Raw genomic sequence first — 26,324 nt, 5'->3', positions numbered from 1 at the left:
TTGAAGGACCCTAAGTCGTATTGGTTTAATTGACAGCGATTAGTAGTTTACAAAGTAATAAAAAAACAAACATCAAAATGAATCAAATTTTTTTATTGATTTCCACAAAACAAGATTTTAAAACAATACTTATGTCTCCGGCGGAAACAAAACGAATCAAAATATAAGTAAATAATCATCTTAATAAAATATATAGTCAATACAAAAAAAAACTTATAAAAATCAGGTAAACTCTATATAAAATTGGTTGCAATATCAACCGAGCCAATTTCTATCTGGCCAAAAAACTATCATGTTAATAATTAGAAAAAAAAATGGAAAAAATATGTCATACTTATAAACTAAGATTTTCCTTAACAAAATATGTTAATTTTAATCAAATATGATTTATAGTTTATAAAAGTGATTTAATAATGTTATAACATTAATAAAAACCTTTTCATAAACACATAAATCAATTTAATTAAAGAATTGATTTTTCCATACAATAAAATATTAATTAACAAACACACAAAATCATGTAGAATATTCAAATTCTAATATTTTTGTGTTAAACATATCCAATAAAAATATTTCAGTGATTAAAGATTTTTTTTAAATTTGGTAAATATATAACGGTTATGTTATTAGTAACATGACGTTTTCTTAATGAACTTTAATACATGACAAAATTTAATACGTAAAACACGATGAAATTAATTAATTCAAATATCATGTTAGTCTCATAGTCAAAAATTAAAAGTATAGTGTTAAACAATGATTTCAAAAATTCTCGTATGAAGTTATCCATGTTATATTGACACAGGTGTAACGTATTTTATGTCGTCCATAGGAAAAACTAATTATATAAACGAAAAAAATTGTCAAATTGATCATGAAAAAAACTACAAAAACATCAAATTAATTGTTACTTCTTAAACAATAAGGCTCTTTTACTTTATAATTCCTATGCATATGCTTTAAACTATTTTATGTCCACTTGTAAGAATTGAAAAAATACGCCATCTAGCGTACTAATACAAAAATACTATAAGAGTAATTAAAGAAAGAAACAAAAGTACAAAATAGTAAAGTAGTAAAATAAAGCTAACGCCTTTAATTATCAATTGGGTATGATATAATTAGTAATTTACTGCGTTAACTTTTTCTCTAACTCTGCCCAGACGGGGTCGAGCGTATCCTCACCGCTGTAGACCCTGTCGCCGTGAGTGACGGCAGGCGACATAGATGGCGCTGCTTGTCCCAGCCGCGCCGGTCCTCGCTCGCGCTGCCAGCGTCGCCGCTCGGACGACATGCGCACGCTGCGCATTATTGCCGCCGATCGTTCACGCTCTGAAAAGTTATAAAATAATTAACATATAATGAAATGCCGGAATATCTCTGATGAAAAACTATAACATTAGCATGAGAGACGAGAATAAAGCAATATATGTAGATGAATAATATGATAATTGTATAGCAACGGTACAGCAGTTGACGTGATGTGAACGTATCGAGTGGTGAGCAAGAGGCGTGTAGCGTGCATTGTGCAGCATGCAGCGTGTTACCGAGCTGCGAGGCGAGCGGGCAGTAGTTATTGGTGTGGGCGGAGTCGCCGGTGGCGCCGCAGCGGGCGCACACGTGCTCTCGCAGCACGGGGCAGGTGACGCGGCCGCCGCGCCGCAGCGAGTGCGACTGGTAGTACGACACGCGTTCGCCGTTCGCGCGGCAGAAAGCACACCCGCGGTTCTACACCACACAAGACAAAATGTAATCTATTCCAATCGTAGCAAGCAAACTAGCCATCTTATCTAGTATATAGATATTGTTGCACATATTTACCTCGTCGATTTGCGGCGGGCGGTCGAAGGAGCGCAGCACTTGCAGTAGGGCGCGCACGACGACGCGCGGCAAGGAGCTCAGCACGCGGTACTGCTCAGCCGTTATATTCTCCGGTGTGGCAGCGCTGGCGCCCACGTCTGCAAAAAAAGGACTTATTATGTACCATCTTACTATGAAACTATCGTGTGCATATTGTGTTATTACTGTAAACAACATGTAGTAAATAGAACTGCATTGCTAATAGAGTATTATGACTTACGCTCAGCGGAAGCATAGCCGTGGTCGAGTGCGGGCAACACGGGCGTCGGGTGCGACATCTGGTGGGCGGTGTGGTGCGCCGCACGTGTCGTCTTGCTGAGATACGCGCTAGGTTGCAGCACCATCGATGCTACAAACAGAATTTGTAATCTGTCGCTAGGTCATAAAACCACGAAGATGTGCTATATCTAATAATATTTACCAGCTCGTCTGTTGGAGCCGTCCGAGTCTGGATCGTAGGGGGAGTCGACGCCGTTCAGACGAAATTCTTCCATCACTCTATCTATGTGAGTCCTGGCTGGGTGACTCACTGGAACCATCGAAGATTTTAGTTTTTAAATGTTTGCAATACAATAAAGGATCAGTGCGTTTGTTTGACGTGTGTTACCTTCTAACTATATATTTTTATTTGTGGTTAATAAAGCGTTGCCCGAGATCTTACCATCTGCGTAGCTGACAGATCTGCCTCGGGCCGTCTGGTCCAGCGCCGATAATTGACTCTGAGGAGTCGGCAGCGATTGACTGCCGCCCCACGAGTACTACAAACAAACCAACATAGTATTATACGAGTCAAATTCTAGCTAGCTCGTGGTTAGCTGCGCGAGGTTTTCAGTGTAGGTGGATGTGGTGGAGTCTGGTCCCTACAGACAGAGTAAAGTGGGGCAGCGGATGCCTGCGAGCGCTAGCCTCTACGAGTCTGAACCCAATGCCTGACCTGTTATAAAATACATCTCCATGTTACGGAAAAATAATAATATTATTGATAATAAATTAGTGATTTGACTATTGAAGGTTTTTTTTTAATAATTAAAACATGTATGTAGTGTTACACTGCATAGAATAACGCCTGATATAAAGTATTACTTAGTCATGTTCCACGAACCAAAGCTTTGTATTACTTAGAACTGCGCTGGTAAACAAACCAAACAGTAATTAATTTTATAACATAGGTACATCTGTCTCTATTCAATAGCGTAGGTATATAATCGCTTGACGCGTGCTTTCGAGTTAATTTGGATTTAGGCATAAACATTATAAACAAACGACAAAAATACCGACAACAAATAAAAATAAAATGTCTACTTGTTGAAAATGAGCGGTGTAACTTGTATTTATGTTTTTTTTGTCTCTACCGCCTTTTGGCAAATGTTTGTTTTTTTCTCTATCGGCCAGTTATGTGTATACCCTACCGTTAATCATTATAAAACCTCTATAACGTTAAAGTCATATCACAACATGATTTATGTTAATGTTTCAACAGTGTGAACACGGATAGCTCTATATGTTTAAATTTTAGACTACCCTCATAAAACAAATGCTCGTATTTTTCAACAAATCTGTTTCATGTTGATAACAGTTTATTTACAATATCGATATTACATTTAACTGTATAACATTCTTCATTCGATCACAATTAAAGCACAAACCACTTGTAGAGCTTTTTACTTAAATTATGATTGTAATAAAAATACTTATATAAACAATTGGTGATACAATAACATATAAGATAAGACGAAATTCGATATCACTTGCGACAATGGCGGCCGATTCTAGTTACTATGAATCTATAGAAAGTACATGGCCGCCATTTTTTTTCCCTTTGCGCAAATGTATCGTATTCATCTTAGCGATGAACTGACGTTTACAAATATTTTATAATTGTTAATATCTGTATGTTTATTTGATATGATGAAAGCGATACTTGTGCACTAATGGGCATATAAACTACGGCATCAATAACAAAATATCTGTAAGATTTGGCCAGTATTTCAAGTTTTATAATGTTTCGTTCTTAACAGGGACTTAGTTGTTATTTTTATAATTTAACAAGGTAAAAAGTTGCACTGCACTATAACTTCTATTATTAAAAAGCAAAATAGAAACTGATTTTGTTAGTTTAGTCGCTTCTAAGTTAACTCCATTGTTAAGTGTTGATATGTTATTATAAACAAGAGCTAAGATACTAAGCATTGGCTAAGCATCTTTAAAGAAATAAGCACTCTATTTAAACAAAACATCGAGAATTCTAAGACAAAGTTTTACGAAGTACCGACGAAGCATAATTAATGTTTATTAAATTTTTTAAGTTTAAATTAAGTTAATTAAAGTTAAAAAAAACTTACCGAATCTAAAGACGTCCCGCTGCCACTGCTATAGTCACTGAGGTAGTGCATTTTAATTTTTTTTTAATTAAAAGAATTAAATAAAGAGCTTTAAATTTAGATCCGTAGGAGGCACCCGTTGCCCACCGCAGCCGAGCGGGAATGAAGGGAACGAAACAAATGAATGCAATATAGACACGAAATGAACAATTTTGTTGACACTACGTTTATTATTGGAATTCATTGTTTTTTTTATTACCTCTACAAAGTACCTACGCAATACAAGTTATATGCTTGAAAGTGTTGCCAACTTGTTAAAATCTTACATTAAATAGGCATATTGTTTTGTTGATTAGTGAAGTTTAGTTTTTTTATTGCAGATAAATTAATCAAAAAATACTTTAACTAAAAATTATTCCTAGTAGTTTTTAAAACAATTTCTTTGAAAAACATACATAACTTATTTTATTAGTATGTTGTACGCAAACGTTGTATGAATTATGCTAAAATATATATATGTTTTGAAGTGAGAATTTGATCACAAAAACCCACGGAATGTAACAAAATTATATTAGGTACGTCTCAAATTACTGTATATTGTTTTTGTTTACGAATTTTATTATGCGCCGTTATCAATCTTAAGACGTTGGACAAACCGTTAAAATTAACATAAACTATTTATTATTACAAAATTACTAGTCGGTGAAATTTAAATGTTTTGTTTATATTAGGATTACAGTCGTCTATATACTATAAGTTAACATTGACTAAAAAACACGCTAAATGTGCTTTACTTTTTACCGTGCAAGTAAATTTTTAGACGACATATTTTACAATGTGCAAGTGATGTTATTGTATTAAAAGTAAACTAGATGGCGTTGATGCTAGGTTTGCTTTATAGATAAAACATTTTTATTGCATAGAAATTGACGCAACGTTTGTATTAAAAGTAAACTAGATGGCGCTGATACCAAGTTTGCTTTATAAATAAAACAATTCTATTGCGTAGAAATTGACGCAACGTAGTTTAGTAACAGGTGCAAATATCTTACTAATATTATGAATGCGAATATTCAGATGGATGCATGTGTGAAGGTATCTCGATTTTTGCTGTATGGATCTTGTTGAAATTTGGTGTAGATGTAGAACATATAGGCTTAGTAAGTTTTTGTTAATTCCGCGCGGCCAGTCGCGGGCGACCCACAGTAACTTCTTTCCCCGACCGTACATTTATAAGAAATGTAAACAGAATTGGTGTATGTTATCGTGTGCATGATGTATTTGCTTTACATATAATCAAAGCCAATTTTTAAACATTTTGGTCTGTCAGCTTAAGTTCCGGATAACCTCCAGAACGGCTGGTCTGTTTTTGACGGGACTTTCACCGGAAGGTAGTTGATATTTGCGGGCATATTTTCGACGAAGTTGCGGACGACCGCTGGTATTGTAATAAAACAAAACAAAAATATAGAAACATGGTTTATTACAGCCTCGATTGCACATAAGATATAGGATCTCTGTCAATACTGATTGTTCCTTACAATGCAACTGCAGCCGGAGATTCCGTACTAACTTTTATGAGAAAAATCACAAACAACATACGAAACATGTTTGATATTCAAACATGTAGCGATACACACTAGTTATATGTCAGACTGCAGGTGATGTAGAATTAATATAATGAGAATAATGGTTGCCAGGACCGCGATGGAATGTTTTTATTGTCATTACTATACGAATATTTACCCTTGTGATATAGGATTATGATATCGGCAAATGGTTAACCAAGGCAGTCTAAGATATAACGAGTGTGTGAGGTGTGGAGATGTGGAGGTGCAGAGGTTCAGTTGGCGTCGACGAAGTACTCCTGCGCCGCCTTGGTGTCGGGCTTGATGGTCTTGGCGCCGGGCTGCCAGTTGGCAGGGCACACCTCGCCGTACTTGTCCGTGTACTGGAACGCCTGCACCAGCCGCAGCGTCTCGTCTACAGATCTGCGACAAACGGGTGGAACAACTTATTTATGTGGAATGTACGTGTAATCTGTTTGTCGTCTGTTATGATTACTGTTCCAGAGTTAAACGTTTTATTATCCAAAATTAATTATTTTATATTAAAAATGTTTGTCAAATTAAAATAATTACTTAAATTTCTATTTTTGATTAGATTCCTGGATAATATCGACAACATAATTCTATTTTTAAGACTCATTTATCCTACAAAATATAGCTCATTTTGATGTAGTAATTTTTATCGCAGTAAATAATTCAATGTAAATCCATACAAATCACTACATGTAATGATACATACAATGAATGACTAAGGTGCAACACACAGGTATGACACAGATATCAATATGCGTGATAAGTGATAACAGAATGCGTGACACAGACATCGTCTGCCCGATATCCGATATCTACACATCTAGTGATAAGAAACATCCGTCATTTACTATATTTACTTTTATCGTTGCATTTTTGAGTTTTTATATTAATGGAACAATTTTCAAACATAGAATTTCTTTCCTTACATGATGTATTTTCAAAATGCACTACAACCAAAAACCAAGGTATAAATCGTTTCTTGGACCGGAGGCATCGCAATTGAGGTGATGATGAGTGTCGCTCACCTGCCGACGGGCAGATCGTTGACGGTGATCTGGCGCAGGTTCTGCTTGTCGTCGATGATGAAGAGTCCGCGGAAGGGCACGCCAGTCTCCTCGTTGAGGACGCCGTAGTCACGCGCGATGCTGTGAGACTTGTCGCTCAGGATGGGGATGTTCATGGGGCCCAGACCACCTGCACATACACAACAACATAACTATCATTGTTCAAACATATAAAAGCACACGCAAAATCATATCATCACCTTGAATTAGCGATAGTCATCATAAAGCCATTTTTCCTACAGATGGTCAACACAGCAATTATTACTGTTCAGTACATCAGTATCAAGAAGTTAAAAATATTGGCTGATTTTATGAGAATACATAATTTGTGGGTGAGTTACAGCGATATACGTCTCTTCAAATATGTCCGCGGCTCGAGGTGACGTCCACCTGGAGGCGAGATCTCACTGTTGCGTTGTGTTATCGAAGCGTGAACGCTATCCTGCGTGTCCAACGCAGCGATTCTTGTATCGATCGGACATATGACTACCAGGTGAGGTGATGTTGTTACCTTGCTTGCGCGAGGTGTTGATCCAGGCGAGATGCGTGAAGTGGGAGTCTGTGGAGGCGGCCACCACCTCGCAGTTGATCTTGCGGAAGTCGTCCGCGCGCTCAGAGAACGCGATTATCTCCGTCGGGCACACGAACGTACTGTTAATATAAACAATGCATTGTAACAAATACAAAGTACAGGGCAATTAATGAAACATTTACACAATCGTTTTCAGCTATTGGGGGCTAAACTTCACGCGAGTTGCTGCGCAGCGCGCCGATCATATTGAGCGGCCAAGATATTTGAAAAGAACTATAACGATGTATAAATTTTGTATGGTTTTTTTTACAAGTAACTTTTTTACAATTAAAAGTAAAATAAAATGTTACAAAGTTAAGTGATTTTTTTTATTTTGTAAGGTATATATAATATATATTATAGAAGAGTAATTATAGTCATTACGTGGCCATACGAAGGTCAGATTAAATTCCCTATTACTGTTAATATAAAAATGTAGATATAACATATAATATTCCTAGCCCCTGACATTGACCGTAACTAGCACGTGCAGAGAGGGGGCAAGTGCGGTCACACAACCAGTTCTGTAATAGGAGCTCGACACATTCACACGCCTCAGCTCACCACAATCATAATTATACATATTTATAAACGGAATAATTTCACGACAGACCAGATATTAAAGAATTTCATTCAGTACTTTTAATGTATGAAATTTCTGATACTATGTAAATGTTTTTTAAAATGAAGGGGATTACAACTAGTCGTCTAACCTCACACACCACATAACAACATTCAGTCCTAAGAACCGTTAATTTATGGTTCGGAAACTTTAACCAGTTTAGCTGTGATCTGCTCTTTTTGATTTTTGTAACCGAGGTCATATAAAGCGGTTCCTAGAATATATTTGTGTAAAAACTCACAAGTCCAATGGGTAGAAGAATAGTACGACATATTTGCCCTTGTAGTCAGACAGCGAAATGTCCTTGAACTCGCCGTTCACGACCGCCGTGGTTTTAAACTGGGGCGCGGGTTTGGTCAGCTGCAGCGGCATTTTGTTGAAGCTGCAACATACAAAAATGACGATTAAATCCACTTAATAAGAGTTAAATTAGTTAATCACAACTCCTAACATCCAACGTAAACTATAATACAATTATTAAATACTTTCAACAGTTTTTAATCTGAATACTTTCTACGGTAATCTAACACTACTTAAAGATTAATTAAAAATAAGGGTTCCGTTTTTTTCGTAGGAGGTACGGAACCCTGAAAAACACCAAAACACTTGAAGACACCTAAACTTAGTCATCAATAAAATTATATTCCAATGCAGTCTAGTTACCCGCAGTTAGCGTATTTTCCAAAAGAAATAGCGCTAGTACAGTCGCTAACATAACGGTGATTTCTTGTAACAAAAATGATTGTACAGTTATTCTCTACACGACTGTACTGGACAAGACAAATATCTCAAAACTTTGACTGTAGATTCTGATGCTGGCTAGATTTACTCTTTTTTATTGAACCAATGAAATATATTGCTTGCAATGTATTCATTTCAAACCCGACACTTTGAGTTAATCGAGAATTAAAAAGTCCAAACGAAAAGAAAATGCAAAATAATTTCTCGAAATTTTATAATTATTAAATTAAATATTTAAAGCTGCTAGACGTACCAATTATTTTTACCCACGACAACGTATACACAATTAGAAAAGTATCTGATTAGCAACCACAATGCTCTACGTTCTCAGCTCGTTTGCAGAAAGACCGTATTATACTAAAAGTTATTGTTATAAAATTGTCGTATCTAGAATGTTCCATTGATTAACGAAAAAGGTTAAGTTTTGATAAACTGACCAACTCGATACCCCATACAGATAAGAGTATCAAATGTATAAATAAATATCCATTCAGCGTGATTGAGCCACAAAATTGGACAAACTTGCAATCTAATGTAGTGGAACAGCTGCACTATATATTAAAAATGCAAGTAACAAAATGTTTACACTATAAAAAGACGAAACCATAGATTAACTTATTTAAATACGAAAATAATGAATTAATGAAACAATATTAAGTTACTTCAATATCAATAACGTGACGTACATATTACTATGATATGATATAAACCCTTGTTGCGTTGTGACTTGCCCATGGCTTCCCATTAGGCGTATGTATACAACCGTCTCATTCGCGAGCGCACAGCTATCTCGCTCACTCGGTAACCAGTGGAAACGCGAATAAGGACGAGGCGACGCGATCGTGAACCGATTGGAAGTTTGGAGTCAAGTGATAATGGCTAAGAAATAATGCAGTTTTAATTGATCGTATTTAATTTAAATTGAAGAATTTTGGACTTCAATGTTATTACAGTTTTTAAAATATTATCTTTAATGTGTAAAATATATTGTAATTAGTTTTTAGCCGACGTCAAAAAGAAGGAGGTTATCAATCCGTCTGTATTTTTTTATCATATCCTACAACTGGTTTTACTGTACACTATTAATTGTTTAGCAATTTATTTGTTCCTAACTACCGTATCTACTAGTTGGAATCGACAGCTAACTACACACGAACCTAATGGTCTGTCCGTTTGCGTATGTATGAGCAACATGTACAGCCATGGTAAGGTCAGCGGTGGCCCGCCACAGCGAGGCCAGCAGGCCAGTGCGGTGGTACAGCTCGGTCGTTAGAACCCCGCTTGCGAGCATGTTCGTTAAAGCCGCTTCAAGGTTACTGACCCTATGAATAACGCCTGGTTTACATTATGCCAGTTAACATAACTGGCGCCGGTGAGCCCTCAGGCCATGCCAGGCCAGCGCTACTGTCCTACTAGACTAGCATAATGCCATATTTACATTATCCCAGTCCAACAATCGAACACATTCTCGATTGTACGCAGTACATTCCTGTGTATTTACATTTTTCAATTGTTATACTGCGCCGAGTTTGATCGCTGGAATGGAACAATGTAAATAAATGGCATTTCACCGTACATTGTATGAAAGAATGCGCTTCCGATACGTGGAATACGAAATAACTTTTCAAAGCACCTTACGGCAAAAAGGTACGGAGGTGGTCGTAGATATGAATCCCGCAATTCGACTACAGTAAATCATATCCTAGCAAAGCCTAGTATAGTTGGAATGGTTTAACGTATTTGATTTCATATGATTACCAGATCACATTATTCCAGTGCAGTAACCCAGCGCTAGATAGGATTTACGACAGTATTTACATGATTTCCGTCCACTAAAACTGTCGAATGATCATGATTACAGTGACGATTGAGCATATTAAAGAAAAAGATTGCCATTACTTTCGCAACAGCTGAAAGCAGAAGATCCCACTGATTATAGAGTTGCAATGAGAATGACAGAAGAAAATTATGAAGACGGAGATAGTTTCAGGCCTCAGTTATATGTTTCGATTACCAAAGTAAACTTTTTAAAAATTACACCAGAAGTCTGCAAAGAAATTATATATAAGGGCATTGAAAGATAATATTAAAGTAAGACATGCATTCTTTATTATATTATTTTTATCTATTTATTATATTTCAAGCGTCATCGGAGTCCATGTCTAAATGTGATTCTGGCATATTCAGTGGTATATTCACATGGCATATGTTACTCGGTCCTGGTGTTGAATCATCACTGACTTGTGTGTCAACAATATACTCCGGATTATACGTATTTCTATATTTCCAATAAGATTTTTTATTTGTATATTTCAAATCGCGCAGTCGACATTTCGTAATCACTCTCTGAATTTCATCTTGACCTAGGATAGCCTGTTTTAAAGACAGTTCTCTAAGTTGCTTCGCAACGTGTTTCCCGAACACATCGAATTCATCTTCCTCAGTTTTTATTTTGGTTTTTGGTACATCATATTGCATCTCTTCCACATTACTGACTATCGTAGATAGCTTTGAAATTCTACTTCTCTTTCTTCGAGGTTCAGCAGGAGAGGCGACAACATTGGAGTCTCCATGAGTAGTGTCTTCAGATTGCTCCAAGTGTTCAAATACACTATTGTCAATAAAATATTCCTGGAAATGAATTATTTTCTTATATACAGGAGCTAATCACATAACAAGGATTGAAACAAATTGAGGAAGAGTTTCGAAAAAGTGGAAAACTAGACGAAAAACAGAAAAATTACGAGTTTTTATTTTGCGGATAAAAGGAAATGGCAAATGCATGTTGATAATTTGTGTTATTTGTAGGCCAAAATTAATGGTGATAAATAAAAAATAATTTGTCCTAAAATACATACCAATGGTTTTCGCTTCACCACTACATCTTTTATGAATGAATGAAATTCGGGGAACCATTTCATTTTTGGTTCATAAACATGACTTGCATTGGAATCTAGTGACTTCTTAATTTTATCTAATTCAAGATAATAGGTGGAACGAATGCTTTTTATTTTACTTTTTACATCATCCACTGTCAAAGACTGAAGTTGCATACCCTCACATATTCTTTCCAAAGCTGATTGGCGCATAGCTCTATCTTTATAATCCTCTGACGATATGTCCCATAAGCACGAATTTTCTTTGTACAACATAATAAACTGTAAGGTTTGGTCTTCAGTTAATTTTCTCATTGTATAATTCTTTCTTCGCAATCCTGGTAAATAATTCTCAAAGTAATCAACACTTGTTTACGGCACAATTCTTCAGCCAGCACTGGAATGGCATTCGATTACCTGACTACATGATTTCGCAGTGCTCGTACTGGATTCAAATCTTAAACGCCAATCCGTTTACGTTACGTTTCCCATTTGTAATCCAGCGCTGGATTGGATCTTGACTGGAATAGTGTAAACTGGTTATTACGTTAATCGATTTAAGTCAATCATCAACTATATCGATGCAACAGACGTGGAAAGATATAGATATGTAATCAACAGACGTCGAGACGTTCCGAGGCCATCCTTGCTACCTCTGCATACGTCACAAAACCGATGTAATCAATTTATGTACGATAAGATTAATTACAGCAATTAATACATTGGACGATCTTTCCAATTTGTAGTTCCTAGTATGTTACATCGCAAGTCGTTAACAACAAATACGCAGTCAAAATAAAATAATAACAGCTCTTTAAGTCTATAAAGAACTGCATTTGATCTTTCACGATACGAGGCTGATGTAAATTCAAAAATGCTTCAAAAACAAGATTCCACTTGTTCGCTTCTCTTTGACAGTTTACTTTTTGTATCATCACATAAAATAAGTGACTGGCTATTGTGAGTATAATATCCGAACGACGAGTCAACAGATAAATAAAATGTCCAGAAGTTTTTAATTAATCCACTAAGATTCAGTTACAGTAACAGTTCAAAGGTCACGCCATTCTGCATGTTACAAACCTTCAAAGGCGTTCAAGTAATCAAGGATAAACCATTCCATTCTTAGAATAATATGCAATTACTTTATACTAGGTTTATAGGTTTTTACAAGTAAAATAGCATTGCAGAGTGGTGTTTTACTATGTTCAAAGAATTTATTACCTAATGAATAATATAAACAAAGAAGTAATGAGATTGAATGTAGATGGCTACAAGGTAGAGGAAGACCAAAGAAAGTATGGATGGATTTTGTGAAAGAGGATAAGGGGTAGATTCAGGTATGACAGCTGATAGAGATGTATGGAGTACTGTGCCAACCCTCAGTAGGGATAAGGGCATGTTGATAATGACGATGATGAATATAAACTCATTTGTATATAACTGGACATAAAAACTGGAAATGAACTATGTAAATGTTGTATGATGTGTTATGAAGCAAGAACTCTAAAGATTTAATAATATAGAAAAGAATTTATCCCTTTTTAAATATAGAAAACCATATGTAAATAAAATAACATTGTATACATGTAACAAATAATTACCATTCTTACAAGTCATTAATTACTGCAATTGTTAATGCAAAATGGATCACAATAAAAGACAATACTAAGCAAATATACACTTAATAACATTACAATGAAGAGTATATGGAAAATAATTGAAACCATTGTAGATAATCTCAAGAACCAAATCCACCAACATATTGTAAATGTCTTACAAATGAATAAATTGATAGATTATATAGTTGAGTATAGTATTGCATAAGCATAAAACATATTACTTATGACTTAGAAGTGCTAATTATTGTATATGAACAATTGTGTGAAATACGTCATTTCATCATAAGTATTATCTAGGTTTCTACATCGTTACTTATAAGGTATTAACTAGACTGCATTGTTTAAAAGTTATATGAAACTGATAAATATATCAACATAGAACATAAATGTTTTAAAGTATAAAGTAATAAACAGACAAACAGCCACCTGAAATCACCAAAATAGAGAAGTGCTTACTGTCCATAGACATCCGCATTTGTATACGTATTTGCTCACTTAAATTGACAGAGACAAGGAGCACGGAAAGTGGATTTCCCTTTCCTATGCTTCTCCTCCTCCGCTAAATCTACTTACCACTCCGGAAAGAAAAGAGGACTAAAATTTGGCATGAAGAATGAAATTACTTTCACTTCATGCCTTTCTTTATAATCTAAATGCAATTTACCCAACTTTAAACTACACAAGTCTACTTTAAGTCTAAATTATTCAATGTACTGACAAGTAGGTGTGAAATAACCTCATTGAGAAAGGTCTCATCATAGGCAAGAGGTGCTGGGGCTTATCGAGGTCCAAGCTGGTGACCTCATCCCCGCGGCAGAAACATTTGTGCTCCATTGACATTGTCGGGCACTTCAAATTTATTCAGCTGGGAAATTATTTACTAATTAATAATTAAACTGGCTTTAAGTAAACATTAATGTTATGTAAACAGTAATGTTCCACAATTGTCTATGAAAAAACTAACTTTTAAATTGCTTATTGCAATCTTTTAACAAAAAAATGATGGGTTAGCTATTGTTTTTAAACTATAGTAATGATAAATATTTTATTATTTATTATTGGACATAATCAGTAAAAAAATTAACAATATCATTTCAATGACATAACATCTAATGAAAATAATAAAAATGTTTTTATAACTCCGCATGTAATATAAGAAATTTAGAATAACATTCACCCAACATGTTATTATTTCTTGTCTAATGTTTATAGCATTGATATTAAGAAACAACTGAATGTGATCAGAGATATCTTAATCTTTACTTAAAGGTATTAAATCATTTGTAAGTGCTACAATAAAATGTAATAAGGTTTAACTGAATGATAAATCTTATTCAGTTAAACTGATTAAATTTTAATATACCTTTTCTCCATAGTACCATTGTTCAGTAAGAATGTAATTATCCATTTCTAATATAAGTTTAATAACTATAACAATACCTGATCTTCACACTACATGCATAAAAATATTGAGAGAAATCTTACTACAAATGTAGGACAAACAATCAACAAGCAAATAAAAATGGTCATACCAATTGTAATATGATGCAATAGATAGCAAGGACAAGTCTTTTTACAAGCATTGCATTGATTTATGTCTTACAAAAGGTTTTAAATATCTACTCCAAGGTAAAATCAAAACATTCAACCTTCAATATAATCATAGAAAGTAACAACAATTTTGGGTTAACTTGAAAGCGTCCATTTGGCATATTTATAGCCAATACTTTAATCCATCACCAATAATCCCCCGTCAATGCTTAACCATACACCACACATACCTGTCTACTTGTACTTTTTTCGCTAAATTTCCCTTGATTTCGTCATCAGTTTCACTTCGTACCCTTTTCCTATGTAACCCATCTTCCATTTCAACCTAACAACGGACTACATTGTCAAACCTAACAATAAATTCTCCATAGCCATGTAAATTATAAAGTGATATGTATAACTTAACGCTATAACCTTCAAGATTAATTGAAAACTTAAATGAAGGTCAGACTTACCAATTTAATCTAAAAATTAATTTGAATTATTATAAAAACTTGTTATACTAATTAAATGAATAAATCTTTTACAGTGTATTCAAATGGTAAATTCGGTTAAATGTTATAACGTTTAACGTAACGTTTCACGTCGACGTTATGAAAAAAGACGTGTGAACATTCGTTCAAACTAATCTATGAGGAAGGAAATTAATTGCGCGACACTTCCGAGAATACCCTCTTGCGCAACATTACATTCAATGGAAAAATACAGTGAAAAATTTGGTTTGGAAACGTATTTCTCATAAACCGTTTTTTTTATTTGAATGTAATACTTATGTCAGATGCGCTTGGCCAATTTCTAGATGAATCTTCCCGAACAAAAGAACATCGCGTCCTAATGTAAAAAAATTGTTTCGCAATGATCCCTACAATACCTATGAAATACACAAGATATGAAAATATACTAATTAAATATATTAATGAAAATTAATACTTACAATAAATTAAAATGTGAAACAGGAAGTCAACCGAACAACACTCACTCTCCCTTAAGCAGCTCGCGTGAAGTGAAAATGACACAATGACAGCCGGCCGGCAAAAAATTTAATTCAAAGTTCATAGAGTATGTACAAACAAACTACGTTGCACTATCAAAGAATAAAAATATGAAACTGGGAGAATTAAGGTTCTGAGAAGGTTGAGCAAAGTTGGAACGAGATCCTTTTACTTGTATTTTCTGATTAAGTCTCATTTCCAACTGCTGTTCTTTTTTCATTACAATTTAATAAAAAAATATCCTTCCTTCACTGACGAGACGAAATGGACGTCATGTAGTTTTCCCCGTTGGTTGACAGATGGCGGCATTTTACATTGTAAGTTCTTCTGACCAAATGTTATTTATAAACGACTTTTTCGTTGTTTAAAATATTGTTCATAAAGTCATACTTTATGTTTGTTCCTAACGTAAATAAATATTGAATTAAATTTGAGTATAACTTTTTAAGGCATCGATAATTCCGTTGTATAACAAAGACGAGTAGTCTTACGACTAAAGAGTAGCCTCTGTGTAATATATTAATCTACTTTCCTGGTTGTCGTGATTCCAATTAATGTTGATTGTTTCTGGGTTGGTAGAATGTCGTTATTCACAAAAACTATGAAGAAGAAATTTTTCGAATATTTTCAGATGTCTTATTTAAAATGTAAAAAAATATCAATGTTAATATTATAATATGATTATCTCAAAGAGTATAGTAAGTTGAATTGGAAGACGAAAGCTGTTGTGCCGAGTGACACACAGAAAGTTATTTCTAGAATGATGTCGATTGGTTTTACCTCATTCAATTAGTCAAAATTTGATCGAGACGACAGGAGCAGTTGCGCGTAAGGGTTAGGGTTCGTATCTCGCTTGCGCTCAAACAATGGTATTTTTACTGTGTTTAACGGCCACGTTGCCTTGACGAATAATCCAATGGAGCCTCGGGGCGTAATAATGTCCTCCTGTCCCCTACCATTTGTTTTCATTCAGGAATACATATATTGCAATAAATCTAACATTCTTTCGAAATATGTCAGGTTTACTATGATTCCTGATATTAAAAATTAAACTAATTTGTTTTAATTTCTCAAGATGGCCGAACTGTCGTTTTTATATTTTGTTTTTTCATCTATTTTTAAAAAAGGTCGCGTATATTTGAAAAAAAATAGACACTAAAACAGTAATTTAGGAGTTTTAACCTATTCAAAATATCGGAAAAATAGTTTTGTTTCGTCAATTACGCAGTTGATTATCGTAGTAAGGGCGAATGTCAGTGGGAGGGTAGCCCTAAATCTGCGTCTAATGCGCTCGTTTGACCGCTAACTGATTTGGACCGGAACACTTTATTACTGTTAAATTTATTTTATTACCATTTTCCAGGTTTTTGCAAAAACAGAGCCCCTTACCCGTGAAAGCTTTGTTCACTGTCTTCAGACGGAATGGTTTTGTGCGAGTTCTTTGACCGCAAATCGACGTCATAATAGTTGGAACTTTTATCCATCAAACATAAGTTGAAACTATTGAAATTTAACTGTTGTAGGTAGGAGTAATATTAAAAGAATGGACATACCACATAATACTTTCTAGAAATTTTATAATGACATTTCGTTTATCTTAATTTGTTTATTAAAAAATAAAAAATGTCATGAGTTTTTACTAAGGAATCCAAGAAAATACGTTACGAGTTTGTTATAAAGTGAAAATTGTTAGAATGTCTTGCTGCTCGCTGGCAGAATGTCGTGTCGCAGTCCGGAGCCGAATAACCCAGCAGAAACAAAGCTTTGAGTGCGCTTCCCTCATATGAAGCGGGAATTTATTCGATATCCACTTATCCGAATTCTTTCTACAATCAACGCACGCTCAACAAATAACGCCTGTAATTTTATTTATTCCAATTTACTGGTTGACATTGTTTTCGCTGCCGCATTATTTGTGTTAGGCGCGATACTTCATTGTGTTATATATACATCAAATTATTAGTATATTAACCAAAAATATTATGTAAATGTAAAATCATAGAATAGACCTTCATAGAAGTGACAAGATAGACATGACCTTTTGAAATCTTTTGTTTTTTCGTTTTTGGGCGCCTGCGAAAATTAATCGGCAATAGATTATAAATGTGATTTTTCTTAGGTTGGTTTACCATTTCATACGAATATAAACGGATAATCGGTAGATACTTATATAAAAGTATAGACTATTTACTTAGTCCAATACTGAATGTACTAGGCGTTACATTACATTAGCAGTCGAACTACGGAGTGACGGCTGATTCAATAAAGTTTGTGATGGCATTAGGCGCGCCATTAGGGCGAAACATTTCACGAACCCTTTCCACTACAAAGTCCGCCGACGTTCGCCGACACTCGTCGATTGATTGGATTTCTCAATGCTAAACTCGACGTGTATTTAATTGCAAAGTGTCAGGGATAGCAGAGGGAGTCTAAGTGTATTTTAACATGGGATTCCAAGGCCAATACAGTCGAAAAAGTCTACAGTCAACTAACTCTTTATGAAAAAGGTAAAACATTTTTTGTGTAGGTTACACAACAATATAAATAGTATATTCTTAAGTTTCCACTAAAATGTGTATTTGATTGTAACAATTATTTTTAAAAGATTGAGGTACTGACTCATTTTGTTATAGTATTCCTTACTTGAATATATCGTTAGTATGAAGGTATAATTAATGTCTAACAAGCGTTACGCGATGCAAGCTGCAGCCCTTAATTACAGCTCGCACTACAAGCGTCTAATGAGGTCGTTAATGTAATGTTAACGCCTATCGACCAACTGCCAGCTAATTGCTACCACAAAACCACTAACTAAAAACTTCCGAATAATCAAAAATCACCACTTTAATCACGAAAGACACCTAATAATCTTTTTATCGAATAACAAATAGATTCCTTGTTATCAAATAACGTAGCGGTTTTACTAAAAATACAAGATTAAGAGAATTTTTAAAATTTACCACCGTCGTCCATTGTACAAAGAAGTAAGATGAAAACGTCACAAGCCGGTTTTGCAGCGCAGCTTTTACAAAAGGTATTACAATAAATAGCACTGAAGCGCTTGTTTAGTGCTGAAGTGCGCTTTACTTTTATGGACGTATTTTTCTCGTGTAGTGTTTGTTATGTAACTAAACCTAAATTATTGAAGCGAATATCTACTGCAGCGTAGTTATAATATGACATATATTTCATTAGTTAAAATACATATAACCATATTATGATATCGAGGTTGATAGCGGCAATACGATACAATAAACGTTTAAAAGGTTTAACCATTAAATATTGTATTGCGCCTGTTAATAAAAAATAGCAACCATTTTTTATTATCAGGCGCTTAAAGCTCCAATACTATAGCAATTCTATATGTGGGAATCTCATTAGGAGTATATTTTTGATAAACAGTTTTATTTTCTGATGTATGTTAAATGCTGATACTGTTCGCAGACTTACTTGCCATGACAATGCTGAATAACTAATTAAGATATGTCCGAAACAAACAAAGCAATTGCCACCGATAAAGTGCCGGTTAAAAGTTGTACTGAGGACGTGCAATGAACAATGTAGCATCAGATACGGCGCTCAATTACCCCCTCTATTGTTAGCGTAAACAACCTCATGCCTTTTGTTCTGGCAAATTAGTTTTATTTGTGTTAGCTTCGAGTTGGGGTTGCGAGGAAAAGTGAATTATAATTTATGACATTTCAGTTTTATTGTTGCTGATAAATTGTTTTACAAATTGATCTAAAATGTACTAGGATATGATAAGTAAAATAATAACTTCCCATATTTTCTCTTCTGACAACTTGCCGTGTATGTTTTCAAACAATCTAATTTTATTTGCTTAAAGTCGTAACAGCATAATTTTATTTAAATGCTAGAAATTATAATAGAATGGTGAATTGGTAACAGAATCATTTATTTATATCCTACAACCAGCAACTTGACTTTTTTTTACACGATTTATTGAAAAAGTAAGAGGCCAATGTATGTTTGTACATAGTTTCGTACTGTGTCGACGTCTAATTGAGACCGCTGCCTGCGATCAGTTTGATATATATAAATAGCTACAGACTGTTAATAAAAATGTTTAACAAAATATTTGAATTGACCATGATTAAAAGAAAAGTTTAAGGAAAATTCTATATAAGACAAAACAATCTATATTACCTACCTTTGCTTAATAAATACACTACTAACCAGGTATTTTTCTACATGGCAGTTAAGAGAAATAAATATGTTAACTCGTCAGTGATGGATAGCTAAAATATTTCTAATGGAGTTCATAATTGATGTGGCGTGTGCCAGATTGATGTAAGTGTGGCAACATTTACATATTAATGTGTCCGGATTATTTTACATGAAGAGTCGTTGTGATTGTGATTTATGACATAGGGAGTGTTCAGTGGCGCCATCTAGTTATTTGCGCGAATGTCTACAAGTATGTAACCTCAAAACCGTATTTGGTTATAATAAGTATATTAAAAGTGCATTAAAGTTATGCTGTTTTGTTTGAATTTCTATTAAATACACACGATGCAAAGTTTTATAATTAAAATAAACATTTACCCAACAGATTTAATATTGTCAGAGACAGGTTTAAATATTTATTGTTTGGTCAGCAGTTGTGAACAGCGATCCAATTAGCTGGTGTGTTACATTCCGAGCCATTAGCAAGGAGACTTGGAAACTCTTTCAGAGACAATGATCGCCTTCCACAACACGATTAATTGTACTTTTTAACACGGATTTTTACTAAATACCTATATATTTCATTCGTTATTTGATGCAAGGGAAATAATGCACGTAAAAATTTTGTGCAAGATTTGAACAATAAGGAGATTTTTAATTTAAAAAATGGCATAATTTGGTGTTAGGTAATCAAGACAATGTGGTTAGGCTTCTGGTACGATACCAACATTGACTTTTGAGAATTGAATCCTTAGAAATCTGCAAGTATCTTCTTCTATCAACAAAATATTTTTTTATATATTTTGTTTTTAAAGAGTTAAAATTAAGAACTTCAAAATCATAGACTTAACAGAGAAAACACATAATAATCATAAAATCCAATAAATATATAAATATATATTATATATATTCAAGCAGATAAAAAATTAAAGTTTGAAGGAGACAGTTTCTAAACCTGTCTCCTAATGCCCGTCGAAAGAAGTTCAATTTGTTGGCGTCACGTACGCCTTGCTTTGTCCTTCATTAAAAAAAAACAACAGAAGGGTTGTGGTTTAGAAAATCCAAAGTACGTGGATAATTCTTTTCTAATTTTACAATATTTTCTTCTTTATGTCTCAGATCGCTATTTCAATACGATTCAGATAATTTGATGAAGCTTGTCCTTTTCAAGAAAAAAAAAAGATAAATAAAGACCACAAAAAAACGCGAAAACTATGAAATAGTTTCCCATACTCAATAACACAAACTATTGCTTTGTTTTGGAGAATCATGTCTCCTAGATCATCAGAATCAAAGCTAGTTTGAAAATTGTTTTAAATTAGTTTTCACTTCTTTGGTTATCAATTCTTTGTACAAAAAGTGATTGTATAGAAAGTGAGGACTATTATGAGAGCAAATGCGACGCACGTGGAATGGGTACATGCTTTTGAAATACAACTAATTAGGGTATCAATACAATCACTTCACGCATTTGGGTTAATTGCCTTTGTGACGTAAACAATTCAACAAGAAACAATGCTGCCATACAGTATAGAAGTAACTTGAACCAGACCTACTTGAACCAGATCTGTGTTTGTTAAAAGGAATACATAATTTTTTCATTAGTTACTGTGTTATTGAAACAGTTACAATGGAAATAAAGGTTCTTACGTAATTTTATAGTGATCTGATTTCATGTGTCACACATTTTACTTCTCACTTTGAATGTGGCTATGATTTCACGTAAGGCGATGTATATTCCTGACAGGATTATGGGAAAGCGCGCGATTTGACCAAAGAATATGTGTAGTGCTAGAGTTGGTCGTTAGATGGCGTTAACTTATTTAACATTCACAAAACATCAAGCAGCATAAGGTTTTTCATTATATATTTTACTTCTTACTATCTTATATTAGAAATGCGAATATTTGGATGGATGGATGGTTAGATGTTTGTTGGAAGGTATCTCCAGGACGACTGCACGGATCACACTAAAATATGGCATAGATTTAGAACATAGTCTGTTAAAACACAAAGGGTACCAATTAATATTTTTTTAATTTCATGCGGACGGAGTCGTGGGCGACAGCTATTCTATTTATAAGACAGTAGAAAAATCACTGAAAATATTATTGTTAAATTTGAAATAGTTGGCCTGTTTCGTCAATTACATTTTAAGTAATTAGAATCTAAATGAATAATACATTAAAAAATTAATTACCAACAAATCAACGAAGGCAAGTTTTCCGTTTAAATTATTCTCTATTCTAATTAGGGATCCTTTGTCGGGATTTAGCGCTTTCAGCTATAATTATCGTGCCGTTTGGGGAGCACGGCAGGTTTAGTTATAAATTTTATATTTCGACCCAGTTTTAAAATACTCAAAACTAAAAGAAGTTAAAACAAATTACAACACAATTACATTTACATTTTTTACGATGCTTATATTTTAAATTAGATACTAAAGAGGCGGAATAATTTGACAGTATTTTTTATTAATACACTAATTGATACAGGCTAAATTCACGAGTATTTCGGTGTACTGGCTCATAAGATAGATCTGGTTTGACACGATGGCGAAATCAGACGAATTACTCACCTTGATAAAGGACACAACGGGTCTCAAACTAGTCAGTAGGTACACAGGTCTACAAATACTCTAACGGTGATTTTAATACATGTGAATAAGTTTTAAAGTTGCAAAATACAGAAGTGTTGGTGTTTAAGCTGTTATTACTAACTTTATCAAACTGTTGCACTGTTAGAGTGCATCAAACGACCGCCATCGTCGTTCTCTTGTTGTTTTGTGCGGTATAAGTTTTCTCATTTCGGTCGCTTCTCTGTCGGATACCGCAGCTTCTTATGGATCATTAAGTACTTCCGAAATAAACTCCTAAAGTGTTATTTTAATACAACCTTTGTTACTAGTTTTTGCTTTTATTTGGACTTTCATATTGAAAATTTAACATTTTTTGTTTTATGTTGCGTAGCTTTAAACGTAAAACCGGCTGTGACATTAATTTTCTTTTATTCTTTCAACAGAAGGGTCGAGTAAAGACAACGACTTGTACAAAATGTTTTCTTGAACCGGAAGCGATCCCCTGGGATAAGCCTAGACGGGGTCGGATGTAAAAGTCCAGCTCCATTTGCATTTCGTTTATATTTCTATGACTATTATCTTTATACTTAAACAAATATTTTTATATGCAAGAATTTACAACCAAATTTTTATTTAACAAACAAAAATTTAATTTATTTAAATACATCAATAATCTTGTTATATTATTAGTAGTTTCTTACAAAAGTCTAGGCTAGCATAAACTCTAAAATAAAAAGCATTTTATGGAACAACCATAAATTCCCCTTACATTTTACCATACCGGTCATACAACTTCATTATAAATATGTCCCTGTATGGCATTACTATGAGCTTGCTGCTACTAGATATTGTCGAATTCGTTCGTATTATTCTAACGCAACCCTGAAAATGTTCTGTATCGATGAGGATATGTTGAATACAGTTAAAGCATTTCCACCCTTTGTGTAACGTAGCGGTGCAGAGCAATCATCTGGCGCGCGTCATGACTGGTCATGACGCAAAATAGTATAACATATGATTGCGTTGTTAATACTAACGGGCGGGCTTCAACAGTGGTAGAGCCCGTTTTAACATCTTCGCACGAATCGACCCGGCTCGCCCGGTGAAATACCACGACCACACAGAAGACAGGCGTGAAGTGGAAGCAATTCCGCGTTTTGTCTGATGAGTGTGCGTCCCGGAGGCCTAATTAAGTCCTCTTTCCCTTTCCATCCTTTTCTTTATAAGGAAAGGATGGGAAGTGGAAGTGGACTTTACGGATGAGAGGATGCATGGAAAGGGAAGATATTTTCTTTCTGTGCATCCTCTCCTCCGTCGATTAAAGGTACGCAACGCATATGCAATTGTGTATGTCTATTTATGTTCTATTTCAGCGAGTTCAGGTGGCCGCTCGCTCGTTTGCCACCTTTTGATATAAAAAAAACTAACTTTTTTGTTCTACTATTTTTGTTTAGATCATGCAAATTATTTTATCTTATTAACGTGTATCGTATTGATTACTAATGTAACATGTTTATTTTGTTATTTCTTTCATATGATAAAATATTGGTTGACAATATTATGCAGAATGAAGACTGGAAATGTATATTCAGTATTACATTATTCGAGATTATTCGGATTTTATTCGAGAACCTTAATTAGTACACTGGGTACAGAAGGCTTACTTACAGTCATAGGTCTTTGCTAAATAAAAAACCTCCCGCCGTATTCAGCCGTGAGCAGTTAATTCCGTTTTAATCTCCATTGTTTAAAAATTTCTTTTGTTTGATTTTTTTTTGTTTTGATCGTGAAAGCTTGACTTAGAATGCAATGGACGTTAAGACTGCTTTTGTTGCTATTTAATTACGTCATTATGGTCTGATTAGTTCCACTTATGAAGGCTTAAGATGGAAATTACAACTTTTAACGGATAAATATTTTTATGTTGATTTCGACCCTTTCTCCTCGATTACGAATCTAGGGCTTCATTTTCCTTCTTCATATCATATACCTACAAATTATGGAGATTTTTGGCCAAAATATATACTATTATATTACTAGCTGTCGCCAGCGACTCCGTCCGCGGGGGATTAAAAATAGATGTTGGCCGATTCTCAGACCTACTCGATATGCTCACAAAATTTCATGAGAATCGGTCAAGCCGTTTCGGAGTAGTATGGGAACGAAAATTGTGACACGACAATTTTATATATAAGATTATTATATAGTATACTTATTTTTAAATAACTCTAGCGTCTTTCCCTAATATTTCTTTAATTGTACCTTTTTCTTATAATTGTTCCTGTAGTAGTCGTAAAGTATTTTTGGCTGTACACATTTTTTCATTTATAAAAGTTTTTGCTGTTCTACCCGACTTAATTATGACATTCACATAATGAAAGTAAACTCCCTCAATATTATCTTTGTCTTATGATGCTAGAATTAATTGTAATTAGTTGTAAGTGCCTTCCACTTTACTGGAGCTGGGGCGCGCTTCTCTTGCATATTAATTGTGGAACACTACTTAATTAAACGCTAGCGGAAAATTAGGCCTCAATAAAGTCGCCTAATTACTACTTATTTAGGAGAATAGAATTCACAGTTTGCATAATTCTATTAACTTAATAATTGACATTGAAGATACTTCTATTAAAATACTAGCCGTCGCCCGGAATTAAACACAACTTAATTAATAGTCTACGAGTTCTCTCAGACTATGTTCTACATGTGTGCCAAATTTCATCGAGATCCGTTAAGCCGTTCTGGAGATACCTTATAAAACAAACATCATCATCCATCTAAATATTCGCATTTGTAATATTGGTAAGATATACTACAATATAAAATAGGATGTTGAAACATCCTGTGTATGTTAAAATCACAACTTTGTAGCAGGATTTTTAAATATAACTTACGTAGACTTATTTATGATGTATGTATACATATTTAACATGTTTCTAAGCATGTTTGTATATTAAATGTGTTTATCAAGTGATAATCCATGTTTATCATTTTCCGGGTACTCAATGTGATTTTCATACCAAGTTTGTCATTTAATTATTATATTATTCAGTAAATTTTCAATGCAATATCGAGGTTTAACATTAAATAAATTAACTGAGCTAGGGACTTGGAAAATTTGCATATTAATAAGCTGCTTTAAATTGAGTTTAGGCGGAAAATTGGCGGCGGCCGATTATTAAGTTAATTATCATTTGTGATGCGTCACGTGGCGGTCTCACTACTATGCAAAATCCACTAGAAATAATCTCCCACTTCTATTTCTCTAAAAAAAAATAAGCCCGTAAATAAATAGTACCAAATATGACTTTGACGTAACTTTCCAGTGGTCAAAAGTTGTAGAAATAATTTAACTTTTATTTAAAAACCAACAATAAAACTCGACTGACAGAGGCTAATGTATGAAAAAGCGCCATCTTTTGGTTACTTTCAACATTAAGTTTCCTTTATTTAACCTGAATAAAAAGTTATTTCTATGTAATAAATTATTATTTACGAATATTCTCGAAAATATAGATAAAATGATTGAGCAATCTAAAAAAAAGTTGTGAAGAGTAAGGTTCGAACTCGTTATTCACTAAGTTAGAATTTCCCTTTGATACTTCGAGGAAGAGGACGAATCGAATCACACATCACTGGTCCTCGTCCTCGTTTCAATCGTTTAGGCTCTAGACTGTCACAATGGAATTTACATACATACAAACCCGCATAACCTTAACCTCTTCTCAGTCGGGTTT

At 34.2% G+C, this 26,324-nt stretch overlaps 2 protein-coding genes across 7 annotated transcripts; both read right to left on the bottom strand.

The window, feature by feature from the left end:
* Positions 1 to 1,048: 1,048 nt before the first annotated feature.
* Nanoso (zinc finger protein NANOS-O) lies at positions 1,049 to 4,438 on the bottom strand. The gene is made up of 7 exons (XM_013325652.1): positions 4,203 to 4,438; positions 2,522 to 2,618; positions 2,282 to 2,389; positions 2,081 to 2,209; positions 1,822 to 1,958; positions 1,548 to 1,728; positions 1,049 to 1,332 (listed from the first exon to the last, which is right to left on the bottom strand). Exons 1-7 carry the CDS (start codon positions 4,251 to 4,253, stop codon positions 1,130 to 1,132), a joined length of 906 nt encoding a protein of 301 aa, XP_013181106.1. The 5' UTR covers positions 4,254 to 4,438; the 3' UTR covers positions 1,049 to 1,129.
* A 1,207-nt stretch (positions 4,439 to 5,645) lies between these two features.
* Jafrac1 (thiol peroxiredoxin) lies at positions 5,646 to 15,912 on the bottom strand. Of its 6 annotated transcripts, none has more exons than XM_013325861.1 (6): positions 15,764 to 15,845; positions 14,015 to 14,143; positions 8,281 to 8,421; positions 7,358 to 7,497; positions 6,808 to 6,976; positions 5,646 to 6,172 (listed from the first exon to the last, which is right to left on the bottom strand). In XM_013325861.1, the coding sequence occupies exons 2-6, from the start codon at positions 14,116 to 14,118 to the stop codon at positions 6,025 to 6,027; spliced, it is 702 nt and encodes a 233-aa protein (XP_013181315.1). In that variant the 5' UTR covers positions 14,119 to 14,143; positions 15,764 to 15,845; the 3' UTR covers positions 5,646 to 6,024. The 6 variants fall into 6 exon arrangements, with proteins under 6 accessions (XP_013181315.1, XP_013181316.1, XP_013181318.1 ...); XM_013325862.1 differs by lacking the exon at positions 14,015 to 14,143 and adding an exon at positions 15,060 to 15,154 and having other exon boundaries at positions 15,764 to 15,829; XM_013325864.1 differs by lacking the exon at positions 14,015 to 14,143 and having other exon boundaries at positions 15,764 to 15,868.
* Positions 15,913 to 26,324: the final 10,412 nt, after the last annotated feature.

The sequence above is a fragment of the Papilio xuthus genome, unplaced genomic scaffold, assembly GCF_000836235.2.
Source record: "Papilio xuthus unplaced genomic scaffold, Pxut_1.1 DF824655.1, whole genome shotgun sequence".
NCBI lineage: Eukaryota > Metazoa > Arthropoda > Insecta > Lepidoptera > Papilionidae > Papilio > Papilio xuthus.
This window is presented reverse-complemented; position numbering and strand designations above follow the sequence as displayed.

What these genes read in the sequence shown, in the direction of transcription:
- Nanoso (XM_013325652.1), bottom strand. Translation starts at nt 4,253, where the DNA reads ATGCACTACCTCAGTGACTATAGCAGTGGCAGCGGGACGTCTTTAGAT. An exon ending in GCGGGACGTCTTTAGATTCG is followed by an intron (nt 2,619 to 4,202) that starts GTAAGTTTTTTT and finishes GTTTGTTTGTAG; the next exon opens with TACTCGTGGGGCGGCAGTCA. An exon ending in CGGCTCCAACAGACGAGCTG is followed by an intron (nt 2,210 to 2,281) that starts GTAAATATTATT and finishes TTCTGTTTGTAG; the next exon opens with CATCGATGGTGCTGCAACCT.
- Jafrac1 (XM_013325860.1), bottom strand. Translation starts at nt 11,971, where the DNA reads ATGAGAAAATTAACTGAAGACCAAACCTTACAGTTTATTATGTTGTAC. An exon ending in TGGTGAAGCGAAAACCATTG is followed by an intron (nt 11,412 to 11,638) that starts GTATGTATTTTA and finishes ATTCATTTCCAG; the next exon opens with GAATATTTTATTGACAATAG.